The sequence below is a fragment of the Fundulus heteroclitus genome, chromosome 14 (genome assembly GCF_011125445.2).
Source record: "Fundulus heteroclitus isolate FHET01 chromosome 14, MU-UCD_Fhet_4.1, whole genome shotgun sequence".
Lineage (NCBI taxonomy): Eukaryota > Metazoa > Chordata > Actinopteri > Cyprinodontiformes > Fundulidae > Fundulus > Fundulus heteroclitus.
The window spans coordinates 15,184,920-15,204,480 of NC_046374.1; the positions used below are offsets into that span (position 1 = coordinate 15,184,920).

Here is a 19,561-nt window from a genome sequence, read left to right on the forward strand (position 1 = left end):
TTGACACGTTGTGGGAGGCGTCGCTTGACACGTTGTGGGAGGCGTCGCTTGACACGTTGTGGGAGGCGTCGCTTGACACGTTGTGGGAGGCGTCGCTTGACACGTTGTGGGAGGCGTCGCTTGACACGTTGTGGGAGGCGTCGCTTGACACGTTGTGGGAGGCGTCGCTTGACACGTTGTGGGAGGCGTCGCTTGACACGTTGTGGGAGGCGTCGCTTGACACGTTGTGGGACGGCGTCGCTTGACACGTTGTGGGAGGCGTCGCTTGACACGTTGTGGGAAGGCGTCGCTTGACACGTTGTGGGAGGCGTCGCTTGACACGTTGTGGGAGGCGTCGCTTGACACGTTGTGGAGGCGTCGCTTGACACGTTGTGGGAGGCGTCGCTTGACACGTTGTGGGAGGCGTCGCTTGACACGTTGTGGGAGGCGTCGCTTGGACACGTTGTGGGAGGCGTCGCTTGACACGTTGTGGGAGGCGTCGCTTGACACGTTGGTGGGAGGCGTCGCTTGACACGTTGTGGGAGGCGTCGCTTGACACGTTGTGGGAGGCGTCGCTTGACACGTTGTGGGAGGCCGTCGCTTGACACGTTGTGGGAGGCGTCGCTTGACACGTTGTGGGAGGCGTCGCTTGAACACGTTGTGGGAGGCGTCGCTTGACACGTTGTGGGAGGCGTCGCTTGACACGTTGTGGGAGGCGTCGCTTGACACGTTGTGGGAGGCGTCGCTTGACAACGTTGTGGGAGGCGTCGCTTGACACGTTGTGGGAGGCGTCGCTTGACACGTTGTGGGAGGCGTCGCTTGACACGTTGTGGGAGGCGTCGCTTGACACGTTGTGGGAGGCGTCGCTTGACACGTTGTGGGAGGCGTCGCTTGACAACGTTGTGGGAGGCGTCGCTTGACACGTTGTGGGAGGCGTCGCTTGACACGTTGTGGGAGGCGTCGCTTGACACGTTGTGGGAGGCGTCGCTTGACACGTTGTGGGAGGCGTCGCTTGACACGTTGTGGGGAGGCGTCGCTTGACACGTTGTGGGAGGCGTCGCTTGCACGTTGTGGGAGGCGTCGCTTGACACGTTGTGGGAGGCGTCGCTTGACACGTTTGGGAGGCGTCGCTGACACGTTGTGGGAGGCGTCGCTTGACACGTTGTGGGAGGCGTCGCTTGACACGTTGTGGGAGGCGTCGCTTGACACGTTGTGGGAGGCGTCGCTTGACACGTTGTGGGAGGCGTCGCTTGACACGTTGTGGGAGGCGTCGCTTGACACGTTGTGGGAGGCGTCCGCTTGACACGTTGTGGGAGGCGTCGCTTGACACGTTGTGGGAGGCGTCGCTTGACACGTTGTGGGGAGGCGTCGCTTGACACGTTGTGGGGAGGCGTCGCTTGACACGGTTGTGGGAGGCGTCGCTTGGACACGTTGTGGGAGGCGTCGCTTGACACGTTGTGGGAGGCGTCGCTTGACCGTTGTGGGAGGCGGTCGCTTGACACGTTGTGGGAGGCGTCGCTTGACACGTTGTGGGAGGCGTCGCTTGACACGTTGTGGGATGGCGTCGCTTGACACGTTGTGGGAGGCGTCGCTTGACACGTTGTGGGAGGCGTCGCTTGACACGTTGTGGGAGGCGTCGCTTGACACGTTGTGGGAGGCGTCGCTTGACACGTTGTGGGAGGCGTCGCTTGACACGTTGTGGGAGGCGTCGCTTGACACTTGTGGGAGCGTCGCTTGACACGTTGTGGGAGGCGTCGCTTGACACGTTGTGGGAGGCGTCGCTTGACACGTTGTGGGAGGCGTCGCTTGACACGTTGTGGGAGGCGTCGCTTGACACGTTGTGGGAGGCGTCGCTTGACACGTTGTGGGAGGCGTCGCTTGACACGTTGTGGGAGGCGTCGCTTGACACGTTGTGGGAGGCGTCGCTTGACACGTTGTGGGAGGCGTCGCTTGACACGTTTGTGGGAGGCGTCGCTTGACACGTTGTGGGAGGCGTCGCTTGACACGTTGTGGGAGGCGTCGCTTGACACGTTGTGGGAGGCGTCGCTTGACACGTTGTGGGAGGCGTCGCTTGACACGTTGTGGGAGGCGTCGCTTGACACGTTGTGGGAGGCGTCGCTTGACACGTTGTGGGAGGCGTCGCTTGACACGTTGTGGGAGGCGTCGCTTGACACGTTGTGGGAGGCGTCGCTTGACACGTTGTGGGAGGCGTCGCTGACACGTTGTGGGAGGCGTCGCTTGACACGTGTGGGAGGCGTCGCTTGACACGTTGTGGGAGGCGTCGCTTGACACGTTGTGGGAGGCGTCGCTTGACACGTTGTGGGAGGCGTCGCTTGACACGTTTGTGGGAGGCGTCGCTTGACACGTTGTGGGAGGCGTCGCTTGACACGTTGTGGGAGGCGTCGCTTGACACGTTGTGGGAGGCGTCGCTTGACACGTTGTGGGAGGCGTCGCTTGACACGTTGTGGGAGGCGTCGCTTGACACGTTGTGGGAGGCGTCGCTTGACACGTTGTGGGAGGCGTCGCTGACACGTTGTGGGAGGCGTCGCTTGACACGTTGTGGGAGGCGTCGCTGACACGTTGTGGAGGCGTCGCTTGACACTTTGTGGGAGGCGTCGCTTGACACGTTGTGGGAGGCGTCGCTTGACACGTTGTGGGAGGCGTCGCTTGACACGTTGTGGGAGGCGTCGCTTGACACGTTTGTGGGAGGCGTCGCTTGACACGTTGTGGGAGGCGTCGCTTGACACGTTGTGGGAGGCGTCGCTTGACACGTTGTGGGAGGCGTCGCTTGACACGTTGTGGGAGGCGTCGCTTGACACGTTGTGGAGGCGTCGCTTGACACGTTGTGGGAGGCGTCGCTTGACACGTTGTGGGAGGCGTCGCTTGACACGGACATTGTGGGAGGCGTCGCTTGACACGTTGTGGGAGGCGTCGCTTGACACGTTGTGGGAGGCGTCGCTTGACACGTTGTGGGAGGCGTCGCTTGACACGTTGTGGAGGCGTCGCTTGACACGTTGTGGGAGGCGTCGCTTGACACGTTGTGGGAGGCGTCGCTTGACACGTTGTGGGAGGCGTCGCTTGACACGTTGTGGGAGGCGTCGCTTGACACGTTTGTGGGAGGCGTCGCTTGACACGTTGTGGGAGGCGTCGCTTGACACGTTGTGGGAGGCGTCGCTTGACACGTTGTGGGAGGCGTCGCTGACACGTTGTGGGAGGCGTCGCTTGACACGTTGTGGGAGGCCGTCGCTTGACACGTTGTGGGAGGCGTCGCTTGACACGTTGTGGGAGGCGTCGCTTGGCACGTTGTGGGAGGCGTCGCTTGACACGTTGTGGGAGGCGTCGCTTGACACGTTGTGGGAGGCGTCGCTTGACACGTTGTGGGAGGCGTCGCTTGGACACGTTGTGGGAGGCGTCGCTTGACACGTTGTGGGAGGCGTCGCTCTGACACGTTGGGGAGGCGTCGCTTGACACGTTGTGGGAGGCGTCGCTTGACCAACGTGTGGCGAGGCGTCGCTTGACACGTTGTGGGAGGCGTCGCTTGACACGTTGTGGGAGGCGTCGCTTGACACGTTGTGGGAGGCGTCGCTTGACACGTTGTGGGAGGCGTCGCTTGACACGTTGTGGGAGGCGTCGCTTGACACGTTGTGGGAGGCGTCGCTTGACACGTTGTGGGAGGCGTCGCTTGACACGTTGTGGGAGGCGTCGCTTGACAACGTTGTGGGAGGCGTGGCTTTGACACGTTGTGGGACGGCGTCGTGACACGTTGTGGGAGCGGCGTAGCTTGACACGTTGTGGGAGCGTCGCTTGACACGTTGTGGGAGGCGTCGCTTGACACGTTGTGGGAGGCGTCGCTTGACACGTTGTGGGAGGCGTCGCTTGACACGTTGTGGGAGGCGTCGCTTGACACGTTGTGGGAGGCGTCGCTTGACACGTTGTGGGAGGCGTCGCTTGACACGTTGTGGGAGGCGTCGCTTGACACGTTGTGGGAGGCGTCGCTTGACACGTTGTGGGAGGCGTCGCTTGACACGTTGTGGGAGGCGTCGCTTGACACGTTGTGGGAGGCGTCGCTTGACACGTTGTGGGAGGCGGTCGCTTGACAGCGTTGTGGGAGGCGTCGCTTGACACGTTGTGGGAGGCGTCGCTTGACACGTTGTGGGAGGCGTCGCTTGACACGTTGTGGGAGGCGTCGCTTTGACCACGTTGTGGGAGGCGTCGCTTGACACGTTGTGGGAGGCGCGCTTGACACGTTGTGGGAAGGCGTCGCTTGACACGTTGTGGGAGGCGTCGCTTGACACGTTGTGGGAGGCGTCGCTTGACAGTTGTGGAGGCGTCCGCTGACACGTGTGGGGGCGTCGTTGACACGTTGTGGGAGGCGTCGCTTGACACGTTGTGGGAGGCGTCGCTTGACACGTGTGGGAGGCGTCGCTTGACACGTTGTGGAGGCGTCGCTTGACACGTTGTGGGAGGCGTCGCTTGAACACGTTGTGGAGGCGTCGCTGGACACGTTGTGGGAGGCGTCGCTTGACCACGTTGTGGGAGGCGTCGCTTGACACGTTGTGGGAGGCGTCGCTTGACCGTTGTGGGAGGCGTCGCTTGACACGTTTGTGGGAGGCGTCGCTTGACACGTTGTTGGGAGGCGTCGCTTGACACGTTGTGGGAGGCGTCGCTTGACACGTTGTGGGAGGCGTCGCTTGACACGTTGGGGAGGCGTCGCTTGACACGTTGTGGGAGCGTCGCTTGACACTTGTGGGAGGCGTCGCTTGACACGTTGTGGGAGGCGTCGCTTGACACGTTGTGGGAGGCGTCGCTTGACACGTTGTGGGAGGCGTCGCTTGACACGTTGTGGGAGGCGTCGCTTGACACGTTGTGGGAGGCGTCGCTTGACACGTGTGGGAAGGCGTCGCTTGACACGTTGTGGGAGGCGTCGCTTGACACGTTGTGGGAGGCGTCGCTTGACACGTTGTGGGAGGCGTCGCTTGACACGTTGTGGGAGGCGTCGCTTGACACGTTGTTGGGAGGCGTCGCTTGACACGTTGTGGGAGGCGTCGCTTGACACGTTGTGGGAGGCGTCGCTTGACACGTTGTGGGAGGCGTCGCTTGACACGTTGTGGGAGGGTCGCTTGACACGTTGTGGGAGGCGTCGCTTGACCACGTTGTGGGAGGCGTCGCTTGACACGTTGTGGAGGCGTCGCTGACACGTTGCCTGGGAGGCGTCGCTTGAACACGTTGTGGGAGGCGCTCGCTTGACACGTTGTGGGAGGCGTCGCTTGACACGTTGTGGGAGGCGTCCGCTTGACACGTTGTGGGAGGCGTCGCTTGACACGTTGTGGGAGGCGTCGCTTGACACGTTGTGGGAGGCGTCGCTTGACACGTTGTGGGAGGCGTCGCTTGACACGTTGTGGGAGGGTCGCTTGACACGTTGTGGGAGGCGTCGCTTGACACGTTGTGGGAGGCGTCGCTTGACACGTTGTGGGAGGCGTCGCTTGACACGTTGTTGGGAGGCGTCGCTTGACACGTTGTGGGAGGCGTCGCTTGACACGTTGTGGGAGGCGTCGCTTGACACGTTGTGGGAGGCGTCGCTTGACACGTTGTGGGAGGCGTCGCTTGACACGTTGTGGGAGGCGTCGCTTGACACGTTGTGGGAGGCGTCGCTTGACCCGTTGTGGGAGGCGTCGCTTGACACGTTGTGGGAGGCGTCGCTTGACACGTTGTGGGAGGCGTCGCTTGACACGTTGTGGGAGGCGTCGCTTGACACGTTGTGGGAGGCGTCGCTTGACACGTTGTGGGAGGCGTCGCTTGACACGTTGTGGGAGGCGTCGCTTGACACGTTGTGGGAGGCGTCGCTTGACACGGTTGTGGGAGGCGTCGCTTGACACGTTGTGGGAGGCGTCGCTTGACACGTTGTGGGAGGCGTCGCTTGACACGTTGTGGGAGGCGTCGCTTGACACGTTGTGGGAGGCGTCGCTTGACACGTTGTGGGAGGCGTCGCTTGACACGTTGTGGGAGGCGTCGCTTGACACGTTGTGGGAGCGGTCGCTTGACACGTTGTGGGAGGCGTCGCTTGACACGTTGTGGGAGGCGTCGCTTGACACGTTGTGGGAGGCGTCGCTTGACACGTTGTGGGAGGCGTCGCTTGACACGTTTGTGGGAGGCGTCGCCTTGACACGTTGTGGGAGGCGTCGCATTGACACGTTCGTGGGAGGGCGTCCGCTTGACACGTTGTGGGAGCGTCGCTTGACACGTTGGAGTCGCTTGACACGTTGTGGAGGCGTCGCTTGACACGTTGTGGGAGCGTCGCCTTGACCCGTTGTGGAGGGCGTCGCTTGACACGTTGGTAGGAGGCGTGCTTGACACGTTGTGGGATATGCGTCGCTTGACACGTTGTGGGGTCGCTGCAAGTTGTGGGACGGCGCGCTCGCCCCACTCACAGTATCGCGGACGGCTTCGCGACACGTTGTGGGAGGCGTCGCTTGACACATTGTGGGAGGCGTCGCTTGACACGTTGTGGGAGGCGTCGCTTGACACGTTGTGGGAGGCCGTCGCTTGAACGTTTGTGGGAGGCGTCGCTTTGACACGTGTGGGAGGCGTCAGTTGACACGTTGTGGGAGGCGTCGGTGGCTTGACACGTTGTGGGATGGCGTCGCTTGACACGTTGTGGGAGGCGTCGCTTGACCCGTTTGTGGGAGGCGTCGCTTGCCACGTCGTGTGGGAGGCGTCGCTTGACACGTTGTGTGAGGCGTCGCTGACAACGTTGTGGGAGGCGTCGGCTTGACACTTGTTGGGGGGACCGTGTGGGAGCGTCGATTCTTGACACCGTTGTGGGTAGGCGTCGCTTGACACGTTGTGGGAGTCGTCGCATTGACACGTTGTGAGGAGGCGTTCGCTTGACAACGTTGTGGGAGGCGTCGCTTGACACGTTGTGGGAGGCGTCGCTTGACACGTTGTGGGGAGGCGTCGCTTGACACGTTGTGGGAGGCGTCGCTTGACACGTTGTGGGAGGCGTCGCTTGACACGTTGTGGGAGGCGTCGCTTGACACGTTGTGGGAGGCGTCGCTTGACCACGTTGTGGGAGGCGTCGCTTGACACGATTGTGGGAGGCGTCGCTTGACACGTTGTGGGAGGCGTCGCTTGACACGTTGTGGGAGGCGTCGCTTGACACGTTGTGGGGAGGCGTCGCTTGACACGTTGTGGGAGGGCGTCGCTTGACACGTTGTGGGAGGCGTCGCTTGACACGTTGTGGGAGGCGTCGCTTGACACGTTGTGGGAGGCGTCGCTTGACACGTTGTGGGAGGCGTCGCTTGACACGTTGTGGGAGGCGTCGCTTGGACACGTTGTGGGAGCGCTCTTTACCGTTTTGGAGCGGGCTTACGTTGTGGGAGGCGTCGGCTTGACACGTTGTGGGAGGCGTCGCTTGACACGTTGTGGGGAGGCGTCGCTTGACACGTTGTGGGAGGCGTCGCTTGACACGTTGTGGGAGGCGTCGCTTGACACGTTGTGGGAGGCGTCGCTTGACACGTTGTGGGAGGCGTCGCTTGACACGTTGTGGGAGGCGTCGCTTGACACGTTGTGGGAGGCGTCGCTTGACACGTTGTGGGAGGCGTCGCTTGACACGTTGTGGGAGGCGTCGCTTGACACGTTGTGGGAGGCGTCGCTTGACACGTTGTGGGAGGCGTCGCTTGACACGTTGTGGGAGGCGTCGCTTGACACGTTGTGGGAGGCGTCGCTTGACACGTTGTGGGAGGCGTCGCTTGACACGTTGTGGGAGGCGTCGCTTGACACGTTGTGGGAGGCGTCGCTTGACACGTTGTGGGAGGCGTCGCTTGACACGTTGTGGGAGGCGTCGCTTGACACGTTGTGGGAGGCGTCGCTTGACACGTTGTGGGAGGCGTCGCTTGACACGTTGTGGGAGGCGTCGCTTGACACGTTGTGGGAGGCGTCGCTTGACACGTTGTGGGAGGCGTCGCTTGACACGTTGTGGGAGGCGTCGCTTGACACGTTGTGGGAGGCGTCGCTTGGACCACGTGTGGGAGGCGTCGCTTGACACGTTGTGGGAGGCGTCGCTTGACACGTTGTGGGAGGCGTCGCTTGACACGTTGTGGGAGGCTCCCGCTTGACAACGTGCCTTGGGAGGCGTCGCTTGTACACGTTGTGGGAGGCGTCGCTTGGACACGTTGTGGGCGGCGTCGCTTGACACGTTGTGGGAGGGTCGCTGACCGTTGTGGCGCAGGCGTCGCTTGACACCGTTGTGGGAGGCGTTCGCTTCTGACACGTTGTGGGAGGCGTCGCTTGACACGTTGTGGGAGGCGTCGCTTGACACGTTGTGGGAGGCGTCGCTTGACACGTTGTGGGGAGGCGTCCTCTTGACACGTTGTGGGAGGCGTCGCTTGACACGTTGTGGGAGGCGTCGCTTGACACGTTGTGGGGAGGCGTCGCTTGACACGTTGTGGAGGCGTCGCTTGACACGTTGTGGGAGGGCGTCGCTTGGACACGTTGTGGGAGGCGTCGCTTGACACGTTGTGGGAGGCGTCGCTTGACACGTTGTGGGGAGGCGTCGCTTGACACTTTGTGGGAGGCGTCGCTTGACACGTTGTGGGAGGCGTCGCTTGACACGTTGTGGGAGGCGTCGCTTGACACGTTGTGGGAGGCGTCGCTTGACACGTGTGGGAGGCGTCGCTTGACACGTTGTGGGAGGCGTCGCTTGACACGTTGTGGGAGGCGTCGCTTGACACGTTGTGGGAGGCGTCGCTGACACGTTGTGGGAGGCGTCGCTTGACACGTTGTGGGAGGGCGTCGCTTGACACGTTGTGGGAGGCGTCGCTTGACACGTTGTGGGAGGCGTCGCTTGACACGTTGTGGGAGGCGTCGCTTGACACGTTGTGGGAGGCGTCGCTTGACACGTTGTGGGAGGCGTCGCTTGACACGTTGTGGGAGGCGTCGCTTGACACGTTGTGGGAGGCGTCGCTTGACACGTGTGGGAGGCGTCGCTTGACACGTTTGTGGGAGGGCGTCGCTTGACACGTTGTGGGAGGCGTCGCTTGACACGTTGTGGGAGGCGTCGCTTGACACGTTGATGGGAGGCGTCGCTTGACACGTTGTGGGAGGCGTCGCTTGACACGTTGTGGGAGGCGTCGCTTGACACGTTGTGGGAGGCGTCGCTTGACACGTTGTGGGAGGCGTCGCTTGACACGTTGTGGGAGGCGTCGCTTGACACGTTGTGGGAGGCGTCGCTTGACACGTTGTGGGAGGCGTCGCTTGACACGTTGTGGGAGGCGTCGCTTGACACGTTGTGGGAGGCGTCGCTTGACACGTTGTGGGAGGCGTCGCTTGACACGTTGTGGGAGGCGTCGCTTGACACGTTGTGGGAGGCGTCGCTTGACACGTTGTGGGAGGCGTCGCTTGACAATTCCACTTCATTGGTTTCCAGTTGCTCTTAAGGAACAAGTCATTGTTAGATATTCACATACCTTTTAGTCTTGATTCTAATAAGTGTCCATGTAATGAAAAGCTTGACAGAATTTAACAAATAATTACCGTCTTTTGAATTTCTCAGCAACCTGGAATCCATTGACTGGAGCAAAGCAACTTCTCTTTTCAGAAGAATCTCATTTTGGGATAATGCTGAAACAAACGGACATCAGTTTAGCCAGAAGTAAGCTTGTTTAACAATTTGCATATCCAAACACTTTTAGCTTACAGTTTCCAGTCCCTTTTGGTTCATAGTGTATTCCTCCATTATGATCAATCGGTAAACAAGACCCTGTGAATTGAATAGCATATTTGTTTTTCATAGCATCTTTTCACAACTCTAGCAGCAACTTTCTGGGATCACAAATTGACTACTGAATCACCCATTGTTTTTTAAATATACACAAAAAATATTTTAACTAAAGAAACTACACAAACCTTTAAGCCACAATGCGACTGCACAAAAACCCAGAAGCCAAATTCCTCCCATAGTTCCTACCACAACTGAATGGTCAACCAGCACCTGAGGCTTAAATAGAGCTCTCTGCAGGCGCTACAGCTGTGGCTCATCAGCTCCTAATTGTTTTGTTTATATCAGACAACCAAAGTCTTACTTAGTATTTATTTACTGAGATCAAGGCAATTTTTTACATGAACATAGTGTAGCTTTGTTTTGTTTTTTGAAGTTTTTTGAAGTTTTCCTTACCATCTTTTTCTCAGCAATTCTAATTAAAGAACATTGTGGCTTAATATACAACTCTCATCCAATAACAAGCCAAATAAATGGAAATACAATGAAAAAATGTTTCATTTGACCAGTAAGAGCTTCTATCTTATTTCATCTAAATTATGATTTTTTTTTTTCTTGGGGAAAACTCTTCTCCTGCGATTTTGTTCATTCTCTCCATAATGGCTGTTTCATAGTATTAACATTTCAACTAAGGAAAGTTATGCTGAGTCTTAATCTTCTGAACCTTATTTTCTATATTAAGAACCATACTGATTAGAGAATATTGCAACCTCGTCAGCAAGAGGTTATGAGGCATCATTTTAATTTAATTTTTCTCTCAGTATTTTCTTTTCTTTAATATTAGATGCATCTAGCAAAGAACTAGACTTGGGCATATAAGCTTTTGCTTCTGAACTTTTTTTGTTCACTTTTTATTGCTTTTGTGTATCTGTTATGGAAATATGTATTTTGTGACTGAAAAAAAAAACCTCCAAACAAACAAACAAACAAAGATGAATGTAATATTCCAATGTCTTTGTCTTTTGATCGTGGCCCCATCTTGCTAGTTACTGCTGTTCAAATTAATCTGACATGGAATCACAAAAAAGTCAGTTAGAAAAAAGCTATTCAACATCTATCTTTCCATCCATTGTCTCTTATTTCCCAAGATTAGTTTGACAGATTAGAAAACCCCTACGATGGACATACAGACATCCCTCTATCTAGGAACTATACCAAGCTCTTTCTGTAGAAATCCCAAGGGGGTTTCATGTTAACAGGGATATTTTGAATCCTGCAGCTTTCCTGAGGTTACTTCCCAGAGGGATGTACCTGATGCTTAAGATCAGAGACTACAGTCATTGAAATAATTTCTGTGGAGAGGACCAGTTGCTCTGCTCTCATCTTCTTCCTATGAACAACCTTCCTTTAAAACTGATCCTGGTCACCCTCCCCTGCAGAGCAATGCAATTCATGGCAGTCATGTTTAGTGAATTTCTATTTGCAGCAGTCAACATTAGAGAGGAAGAGTCAGTTAACTCCCTGTGAGCTATAGACCTCTGCCCGTATTCAAAAAGATTCCTAAATATATTTCTTAGAATTTTACCTCGGTAAGTCAAAAGTTATTCACAAAGCACCCTAAGCCTTAAGAGAGCTCCTAAAGTAAAAAAAAATGTTTAGAGTAGTGAGGAGTGCCTGTATTCATAAAGATTCCCAAGACTAAAAGTAGCTTTTAGTGACGTAATTTCAGGCAAAATCTTAGAATTTCCCGAATTCTTAGAATTTTACTTTGGTAAAATAAAAGTTATTCACAAAGCATCTTAGGCCTTATGAAAGCTCCTGAATTGAAAAAATGTTAGGAGTAGTGAGGAGGACTTTTAACGAGTCTGACAAAGTGGGTGAGAACACCATTTGCCTCAGTTCATATAATTTTAGGTAACATTCTTGTTTTGATTTAACCATATTTTATTTAGTTTGTAGTCTGCAAACGTATACTATCCCATGTTTTTGTATGTTTTGCATTTCTACAGATTATTTACTACAACATCTTGGTTTAAATCAATTTACAGTTCCAGTTTGTATTTATTGTTTGATCATTTAACTTGTGCATTTTATTTTGGTGAACTTACCTTACTTATCTGTGTTTCAGGAGGAAGTGTTACCTCACTTCCTGTAATTATAGCTTCCTGTTAGAGCTGAGGTCACAGGAAGGGACCAGATGAAGATGGGGGAAAAAACAACTATTTAAATTTGATCAAATAGGCATTGGGTAAAATCATTCTGTGTGGATTTAATTTGACATTGTTATAGCCATAAAACACCCACAGAGAACACCCCATCGTGGGGTGGTCTCTGGTTGGCTGGCCCATTCAGTTCATGTTGGCCCCATCTCCGGGTGGATGGGCTCGTGGGTCGTCTGGGCTGGGATCAGGGTGGGGTGTTAGGACCAGAGTATGGTAAGTCGGGTTGTGGTGGTCCCCCCTTGTGCCCCATCTTGATGTTGGGGTTAACCTCACAGGTCTGGGGGCTGGATGGGGTGCCAGTGCCTCAAAGAAAAGGATGTGTGTGGTGAGTGCATGTGTGTGGTGATTGCATGTTTTTGTGTATAGTTATTTATATATTTATAAATGTTATACATATATATTTAAATAAATAAATAAAATGCAAAATATTTCAGCACAGGACTTTCTCAGTACTCGATAGTTTTACAGTACGTGCACAAACCCCTAGTGCACGTTAAACATATATATTTGTTGTGTATGGTTTTTGGTTGAGGTTACAAATTACTTATTATCATTTTAAATAATAATTTTCATATTTATAATCAGAAATCAAAGTTGCATAACATCACCAAACAAAAAACAACTGTTTTTGTTGTTTAACCATAAATAAAGTTGTTTCATGTTTGTTTGTTTTTATTAATGTTCACCAGACCTTCAAGAGACGCTTACCAAATGTTAGAATAAATGCAATACATTTGTCCAGGAAAGGATAATAGAAATATAGATATTAAAATAGGACCTTCCTTTGTACATGGGCACGTTTTATAAAACTATATTTCATAAAAATGTCCACCGTATGCTCAGAAAGCATCTGGTGCACGTCAGAAGTGCACGCTTTTTTGAGCAAGATAAAAAATTATGATTTAATTAAAAATAGTTAATAACCACCATAAAGGTTTAAGGTGTATTAAAGTCGATTAAATAAAATCCCAGCAAAAAATAGATAAATAAATAAAATTCATACGACCAGTGACTTGCTTATTGGTTCATTTGAAAGGTCCTTATTTGTAGTTTATGGCTTACCAGCACAACCATGAATAAAACTTTGGTTTTGAATGCTTACGATAAACTTGATCTAGTCTGATGTACAGCGAAATTGAACATCGGAGAGTGTGGCTGCAATTACCCACTTCTCTATCAGCAGCACCAATTTTTCCCATTTCCAAAAGTAGCATATGCTGAGAGTTTGTGTGAGGACTATAGATTCTAATGTCGTTTTTCTTTATACAGACTGCCTTTGCATGGAAAGTGACGTTGGCAAGATTTGGTTCTCGTTTTGACACAAGCTTTATAAATAAAACCCATGGACTGTTGTGGCTACTCTTGAAGCTGGTGTTCATGTGTGCAGCAGAATGTTTACTGGGATGATATTGTGCCTACACTGCACCCTTTAAGTCTTCTTTTTCCAGCTGTTAAATGAACTTTAGGTCCATTGCTGCCAGCTGCTGAAGTAGAGTGTGTGCCTAAGTTTTCTGATCGGAAATGAGCAAAAATAAGATATGTTATTTTTTAAAGCCCTTTTTTGTAGTTCATTCATAGAAAATATTGCATTAGTTAAGTAAAAACAAATTAAAAAGCTTTGGTTATAACTGTTCCTTTTGCACATTTTCCTACCACTCAACTTTCTGTTTTTATACCTGGATGCGGTCAGCTTCTTTGAAAGAGATATGTCTTAGTGAGGGTTGTCAGTGACTGTCTGCTTAAAAACTTTCAACTCCGCTGTGTAAACCAGCAGTCATGGTCTATGCTGTTACATTTCATTGGTCCTGCGTGATTTTCTGAGAAACTGTATTTTGGGGTTTCCTTAACTGCAAGCCATTATCATCAAAATTAAGAGATTTAAATCCTTGAAATAAATCCTTTGTAGCCTCACAGAAATAAATAAAGACTTACAAGAAAGTTGTTAGATAGGACTCTAAGCTTTTAAGATACTTTTAGCGTTGCTTTTACTGTAAAAGGCATGTTGACGGTAGGTTGCAGGTGTATCTCTCCCTTTGCAAAGGCGAACCTGAATTCTGCGTCCTGGCTGAGTTATTGTTGCACTTTTGATTAAGTCCTGCACAACGAATCAACGAAGAAGCAAGACGGCTTCAACAATACCATGTCACCTTCAAGGAAATTCCCTTAGATTTCTGATATTTTGTCTTTCAGTTTCCCTCTGGCGACTAAAATAAATCACATGATTAAAGAACGAGGACATGTTTGACCAGATTTAATGGTCCAGTTATGCCCGTTGGTGTGCAGTGTTCTTAAACTGGGCATGTTTTACGGTGATGTTTAGCTGGACTTCTGCCCTCCACAATAAATCAGTGGAAAATACCAGATGTGAGCCGACAAGCAAACAGAAACCACTCTGGTTACATAACAACAAAGACTGGTGAGTTATGTGGTTTCCAGTAATCGTTTGGTTTCTGCCAAATGGGGACAGTTAAAATAAGCAAATACATGTTACAGGAAGTAAGATGATGTTATAAAGGTTACTGGTTGTGCTAAATTTAATATTCTCTTGGGTTTAAGGAAGTGTTGTCCTCCATCTTGCAAAGCTTTTACCTATGAGATGAAGAAAATTTACCAATTATGGGAAACCATTTTCTCTGTGAATCTTAAACTAATAAGATTTGCTTTGCTAAAATAAATAAGTTTGTGCAAGATTTCCAAAGTTCTCAGTACAAACAAGGAAATGTTTTGGATGCATTTCCAAACTTTTGTTGAAGAACATCATTTCTTTTCTATGGTTTCATTGTTAAATTTTCTGTTTAAATAACTAATAAATAAAACGGTTGGTTCCCCAGTGTTTACAGCACCAGTCTAATAAAATCCTTCTAACTACACAAATATTGGAGGGTGGGCCTGTGACTGGCTCGGCCTTAAGGCCCCACTGTTGTAATTGTTCCAACAGCAGCGTATAAGCCTGACACGTCTGATCGATGTCTAGACCTGAAAGATGACTTTTGGAGGGTTAGAAAGTAATAGTAATAGTAATTAATAAGAGACAAATTCTTCTGTTTTTACCCAACAGCTTGTATATTTGTGACAGCTTTTTTTATTGCCTTTAGATTTGAAACATTTTAAACAACATTTTTGTCTCACCTGGTCACTTTTGTAAATGATCTATAGCCTTATCTTAGATCTAGACATAGTAATAGAAAATGAAGACGACTTGCAGTTAGTATAAAGTAACTCTACGTGATGAGGGCTAAAGATGACAATAACAAAAACAAATACAAAAGAAAGAACATCAATACCCATCATTACAGCTGTAGTGATTTATTTGTATGACTTATTTCAAAAGTGGTGTAACATTTTCATAAGCAGAACAGATGAAAAAAAGGAGAAGAAACTGAAATTTGGTTGACTTCATACTTCTGTACAATAAAACATATCAGGATAATTTTAACTGGATATATCTCAAATGAACAAAGTCTTAAAGACAGCTTTTAAAATTAACAATAGCTGTAGTACGAATGAAAGTGATCTTTAGCTGCATCCCTGAAAGAAAGTAAATGAATTCATGTCCACTGTCATGCGATATCTTTGTTCCTTGAAGTCGGGAGGATCAAATATGTTAGTTTAGACTCTTACTTACAAACTAAACCAGGAAAAATCCCATTCCCAAAACCTGGAAATAAAATGTGCATGCTGTGTAGGTTTCTGAACTAGTATGATTGAAAAGAATAATCTAACACACCAGTAAAGCTTGAGAAAGAACATTAAAATCCAAAGAAACAGAGGTTCACAGTTGTGTGGAGAAAAATTATTTTTTTCTCCACACAGGTATAACTGTCTGTCTGGGAGCGACTCCACTCGAACACTTTGTGTTTAAACATTCAGCAAAAGTCTTCAAACACACAAAACAGAACATGACGTTACACCGAGGACAGGAAATGTTTTTGCAGCCATTTCGTTTATGCTCCAGCAGTGATCCACAGGTGGGACAGGCTCGGATGGAGGGACACCCAGTGATTCCTATCACTGGGCTAGAGAGGATATCTGGGCAGGTTTTCAGAGTCTGCAGCGCCGTGTTGCAGCAGCCATCATTCTCACAGCGGTCCAGCTGCGGCTTTGGACCTTTCCATTCCCTCTGGCACTGCCAGCAGAACTCATAGAGCCGTCCTCCCTTTTCTGTGCACATTTTGCAGCTGACACAAAGATTAAATTCATTTTTTCTCGCAACAGGGGACTTGCATCCAGGACACTGTGAAGGTGAGACTTATGTTTAATTATTTCCAAAAAACAATTTTGATTGAAAAATTAAAAAAAATCCCATCTTTGATGAAGCATACCCTCCTTCTAGTAGCAGCATTGATGTCCATGGTTTTCTTAAAGTGCTTCATTTCCTCAGTGGTCAGCAGAGCCATCTTGCAGACCTCCTCATACGGCCACACAGCATTACAGCCAGACGCTCCACACACAAAGGAGCCTTTTCCCTTTGTTAAAAAGGTGGGAAAAAAGCTAATTAATTAATATAGTCTATCATCAGGGATGAATTATTTTACAAATTCTAATTATTTGCAGGATCTTACATCTTCCAACAACTTAAGGCACCAGTTAGTAAGAGACGTCGGGGTCACAGCATGACCACAGGACATCTCAGCTCTTGGAGACGCAAAGTCCTCACATAAAACTGAGCGACAGTACAGAAATACATCAACACCAAATGTAGGTTTATCATCTGCTGATCAGGCAAAACATTATGACCTGTGACTCCATTGAACTGGTGTGGTGTCTGGCACCAAGACGGTGGCAGCAGATCTCTCAGTTCCTGTAAGATGTGGGGTGGGTCCTCCATAGATCAAACTTGTTTCTCCACCACATCCCAAAGGTGCTTTATTAAATTAAAATGTGGGGAATTTGGAGGCAAAGTCAGCATCTCAAACTTGTGCTCCTCAAGCCATTACTGAATGTTTAGCCTTACTTTTGTTTAACGATTCTCTGTTTGGTTAAAGTTTCACTGCTGTACCCTAATACCCATTCCATAATACATGTTGTCTTTTTCCCACAGTCACATCTTCCCAGCTCCCTGCTTCCCTGTAGTTGCAGTCTGATGTTCATTAGTTTTACTGGATCCTCATCAAGCAGTCACCTCCACAGCTTCAATTGTGTTGTATGTGTACTTTTCCAGATCCTCCCATTTAGCTATACCTAACTATATATGTCATAGTTTGAGTTTCTGCCTTAGTTTAAGTTTCTGTTTTGGGTTCTTTCTTGTTTGGTTTATGTTATAGTTTATGTTCTGTCTCAGTTGTGGTTTGATTTCTGTCTGGATCTCGGCACTGATGCCTGGTCTGATCACCTATTGCACACACCTGCTTAGCTCTGCCCTGTTTCTCATTACCTCTTACCTGATCCACCTGCACATGCCAGTATTTATTCAGCCTTCAGACCCGACATTAGTGCCAGATCATTTACAGGCCAATTGGTGAGTTTTGTCCAGCGTTCTCTCTGTCTGATTAACCTGTCAATATTACCCCGATTGCCTCTTGACGTCTGAAACAGCCTGATTCTGTTTTTCCTGCCTGATCTGAATGCCTGCCTGTTTTACCTGACCTGTTTCTGTTTGTTGGAGTATCTGAGTTTTCCTGATCCCTGCCTGTTTATTCTGCTCTTCTGTGTACCGTTCTGGACTGAATCTGACCACCGAATCTGCCTATCCTCATCTAGCCAGTCCGCCTGTTTGTATGCCGACCTTGGATTGTAACTCTGACCACCAAGCCTGCCCGTTCCTGTATTGCCAACCCGCCTCTAATAAGCCCACTTAATCTTATCTGCTTGTCCAGCCTGAATACTGGGTCCTCTGCTTGTTCCGATCGTGACACCTAACCTAATCTTAATTCCTTAACTTCAAAGTGCCTTCAGGTTTTACCCTTTTTATTTGATCAAAGTTTCCTTTAAGCCTGATTCTGTCTTCATCCTACTTGCTCTTGGATCTTCCATCACTACCATCATGGTATAGTTAGGTGGCAAATGTCAAAGTAAAATCCAAAGCAGCACCTAAAGGAAAACATTGCTCCTGCTGCTGGCTTGCCTTATTACCGTAGTACATCCTTCTCTATGTAACCACGTGATGGACAAACATCTTTAGATCATGTCCTATTCTTTTCCCCATGGTCTCGTTCCGATGCTCACCTGTCAATTTTGGTGGACATTGGTCAGCATGAACTTTTTCAACAGAGCTACACTCCATCAATGTGCATCAATGACCTTGTGAGAAGACTATCTAAAACCAGCAGATTTGGAGATGCTCTCATCCAGCCTTCTCATCTGAGAGCCTTGTATAGGCTTAATATATCAGACTCCCTCAGACACATTAACCTGAAGAACATGTTCATCAGTGTTACTTCCCACACATGTAGCCAGTCATAATGTTATGCCTGATCAGTGTGCATACCTTACTTCAATTCTCAGCAGTTAAGAAATGAGCTGATTTAGTCTAAATTAGTCCTCAGTGGTTACGTACAGTCCAGATCGTCCTCTCGGTCGACAAATTTCAGCGAAGGATCCTTGGGATCATAACATTTCCTCTGTGGAGTGGATTTATTCAAGCCGATGCTCGTTAGCAGTCTAAAGCTGAGGAGAAATAAACAACAAAAACCTTGAATTTCCTCCCTAGAGCACAAACTGTGTGTAATTAATAAAGAAGCGAAACTGTGAAGGAATGGTTGTTAGTTTTCCTCTTGCGCGCATACGGGCAGGGAGAGTCAGCGCATTCAGCAAAATGACTTCCACTGGATACGTGAAAAAAAGATAAATGACAAAACCTCGGATATCCGGAGCACAAACTGCGTCTGCGTAAAATTCGTAAAGCGTTCATTAACGCAGGTCGAAGCGAAATTATAATGGATGTCGTTAGTTTTTCTTGCTGCGCGCACAAGTTATTGGGGGAGTCAGCGCATTCAGCAAATCTGTTTCCTCTGGATACGTCACAGGCAATGTTATGCAGAAAAACCCACAACCAAATAAAACACAATCCAATGAACAAAGTCATGTTTACCTGCGCAGTGCAGATCGTGGTGTGGGGTCGTTGGACATTTCTGCTTCTGAACGCGGTTCATCCAAGACGAGCCCTCGAGCTCAGAGGTGCGCAGTTCAGCCTAAACCAATCGGGATGACGTCAGAGCTGATCTGCTCTGAATGTTCCTCATTCCGTCTGGGCCAAGGACGCACATGTTCATTAAGGTTTTAGGTTCAAGAGCTGAAGAAGAGAAAACACAACTGTGATGACAGAAAAAAACTGACGCGCACACACAAACATCAATTTTGTGCGGAAAATGAGCCATTGAGCACTAAGATTCTGAAAAGCCGACCAGACAAAAGTGGGGTTCAGGAATCATTATTAGGGAAATATCAAATAGAGGAGGAAATATGTGTAAGTATTGATAAAAGAGCCAATCTGACCCAGACCCATTTTGTTTTTATTCATTTACTAAATTTCTTGCTTTATTGATTATTTTTTTCAGCAGATCCTCCAAAACGCCCTAGTAAAATAACTACTGCAAAACTTTTTACAGAGATTTATTTTTACCTGTTAAGTTTTAGAAATAATACATATCTATTGGTATGTTAATCAATTTTAATTCAATTAATATGTAGGCTATAAGCTCTTCCT

The 19,561-nt window shown here is 49.8% G+C and overlaps 1 protein-coding gene and 1 long non-coding RNA gene across 2 annotated transcripts; both read right to left on the reverse strand.

Annotated features, from left to right (window-relative positions):
- Positions 1 to 9,572: 9,572 nt before the first annotated feature.
- On the reverse strand, positions 9,573 to 9,959 carry LOC105925158. The gene is made up of 3 exons (XR_004932527.1): positions 9,883 to 9,959; positions 9,674 to 9,736; positions 9,573 to 9,597 (listed from the first exon to the last, which is right to left on the reverse strand). It is a non-coding gene; the product is annotated as an uncharacterized LOC105925158 (long non-coding RNA).
- Positions 9,960 to 15,594: 5,635 nt separating this feature from the next.
- On the reverse strand, positions 15,595 to 19,051 carry LOC118565686 (uncharacterized protein DDB_G0292642-like). Its single transcript, XM_036146367.1, has 5 exons — positions 18,947 to 19,051; positions 18,413 to 18,522; positions 16,479 to 16,579; positions 16,239 to 16,382; positions 15,595 to 16,150 (listed from the first exon to the last, which is right to left on the reverse strand). Exons 1-5 carry the CDS (start codon positions 18,982 to 18,984, stop codon positions 15,710 to 15,712), a joined length of 834 nt encoding a protein of 277 aa, XP_036002260.1. The 5' UTR covers positions 18,985 to 19,051; the 3' UTR covers positions 15,595 to 15,709.
- Positions 19,052 to 19,561: the final 510 nt, after the last annotated feature.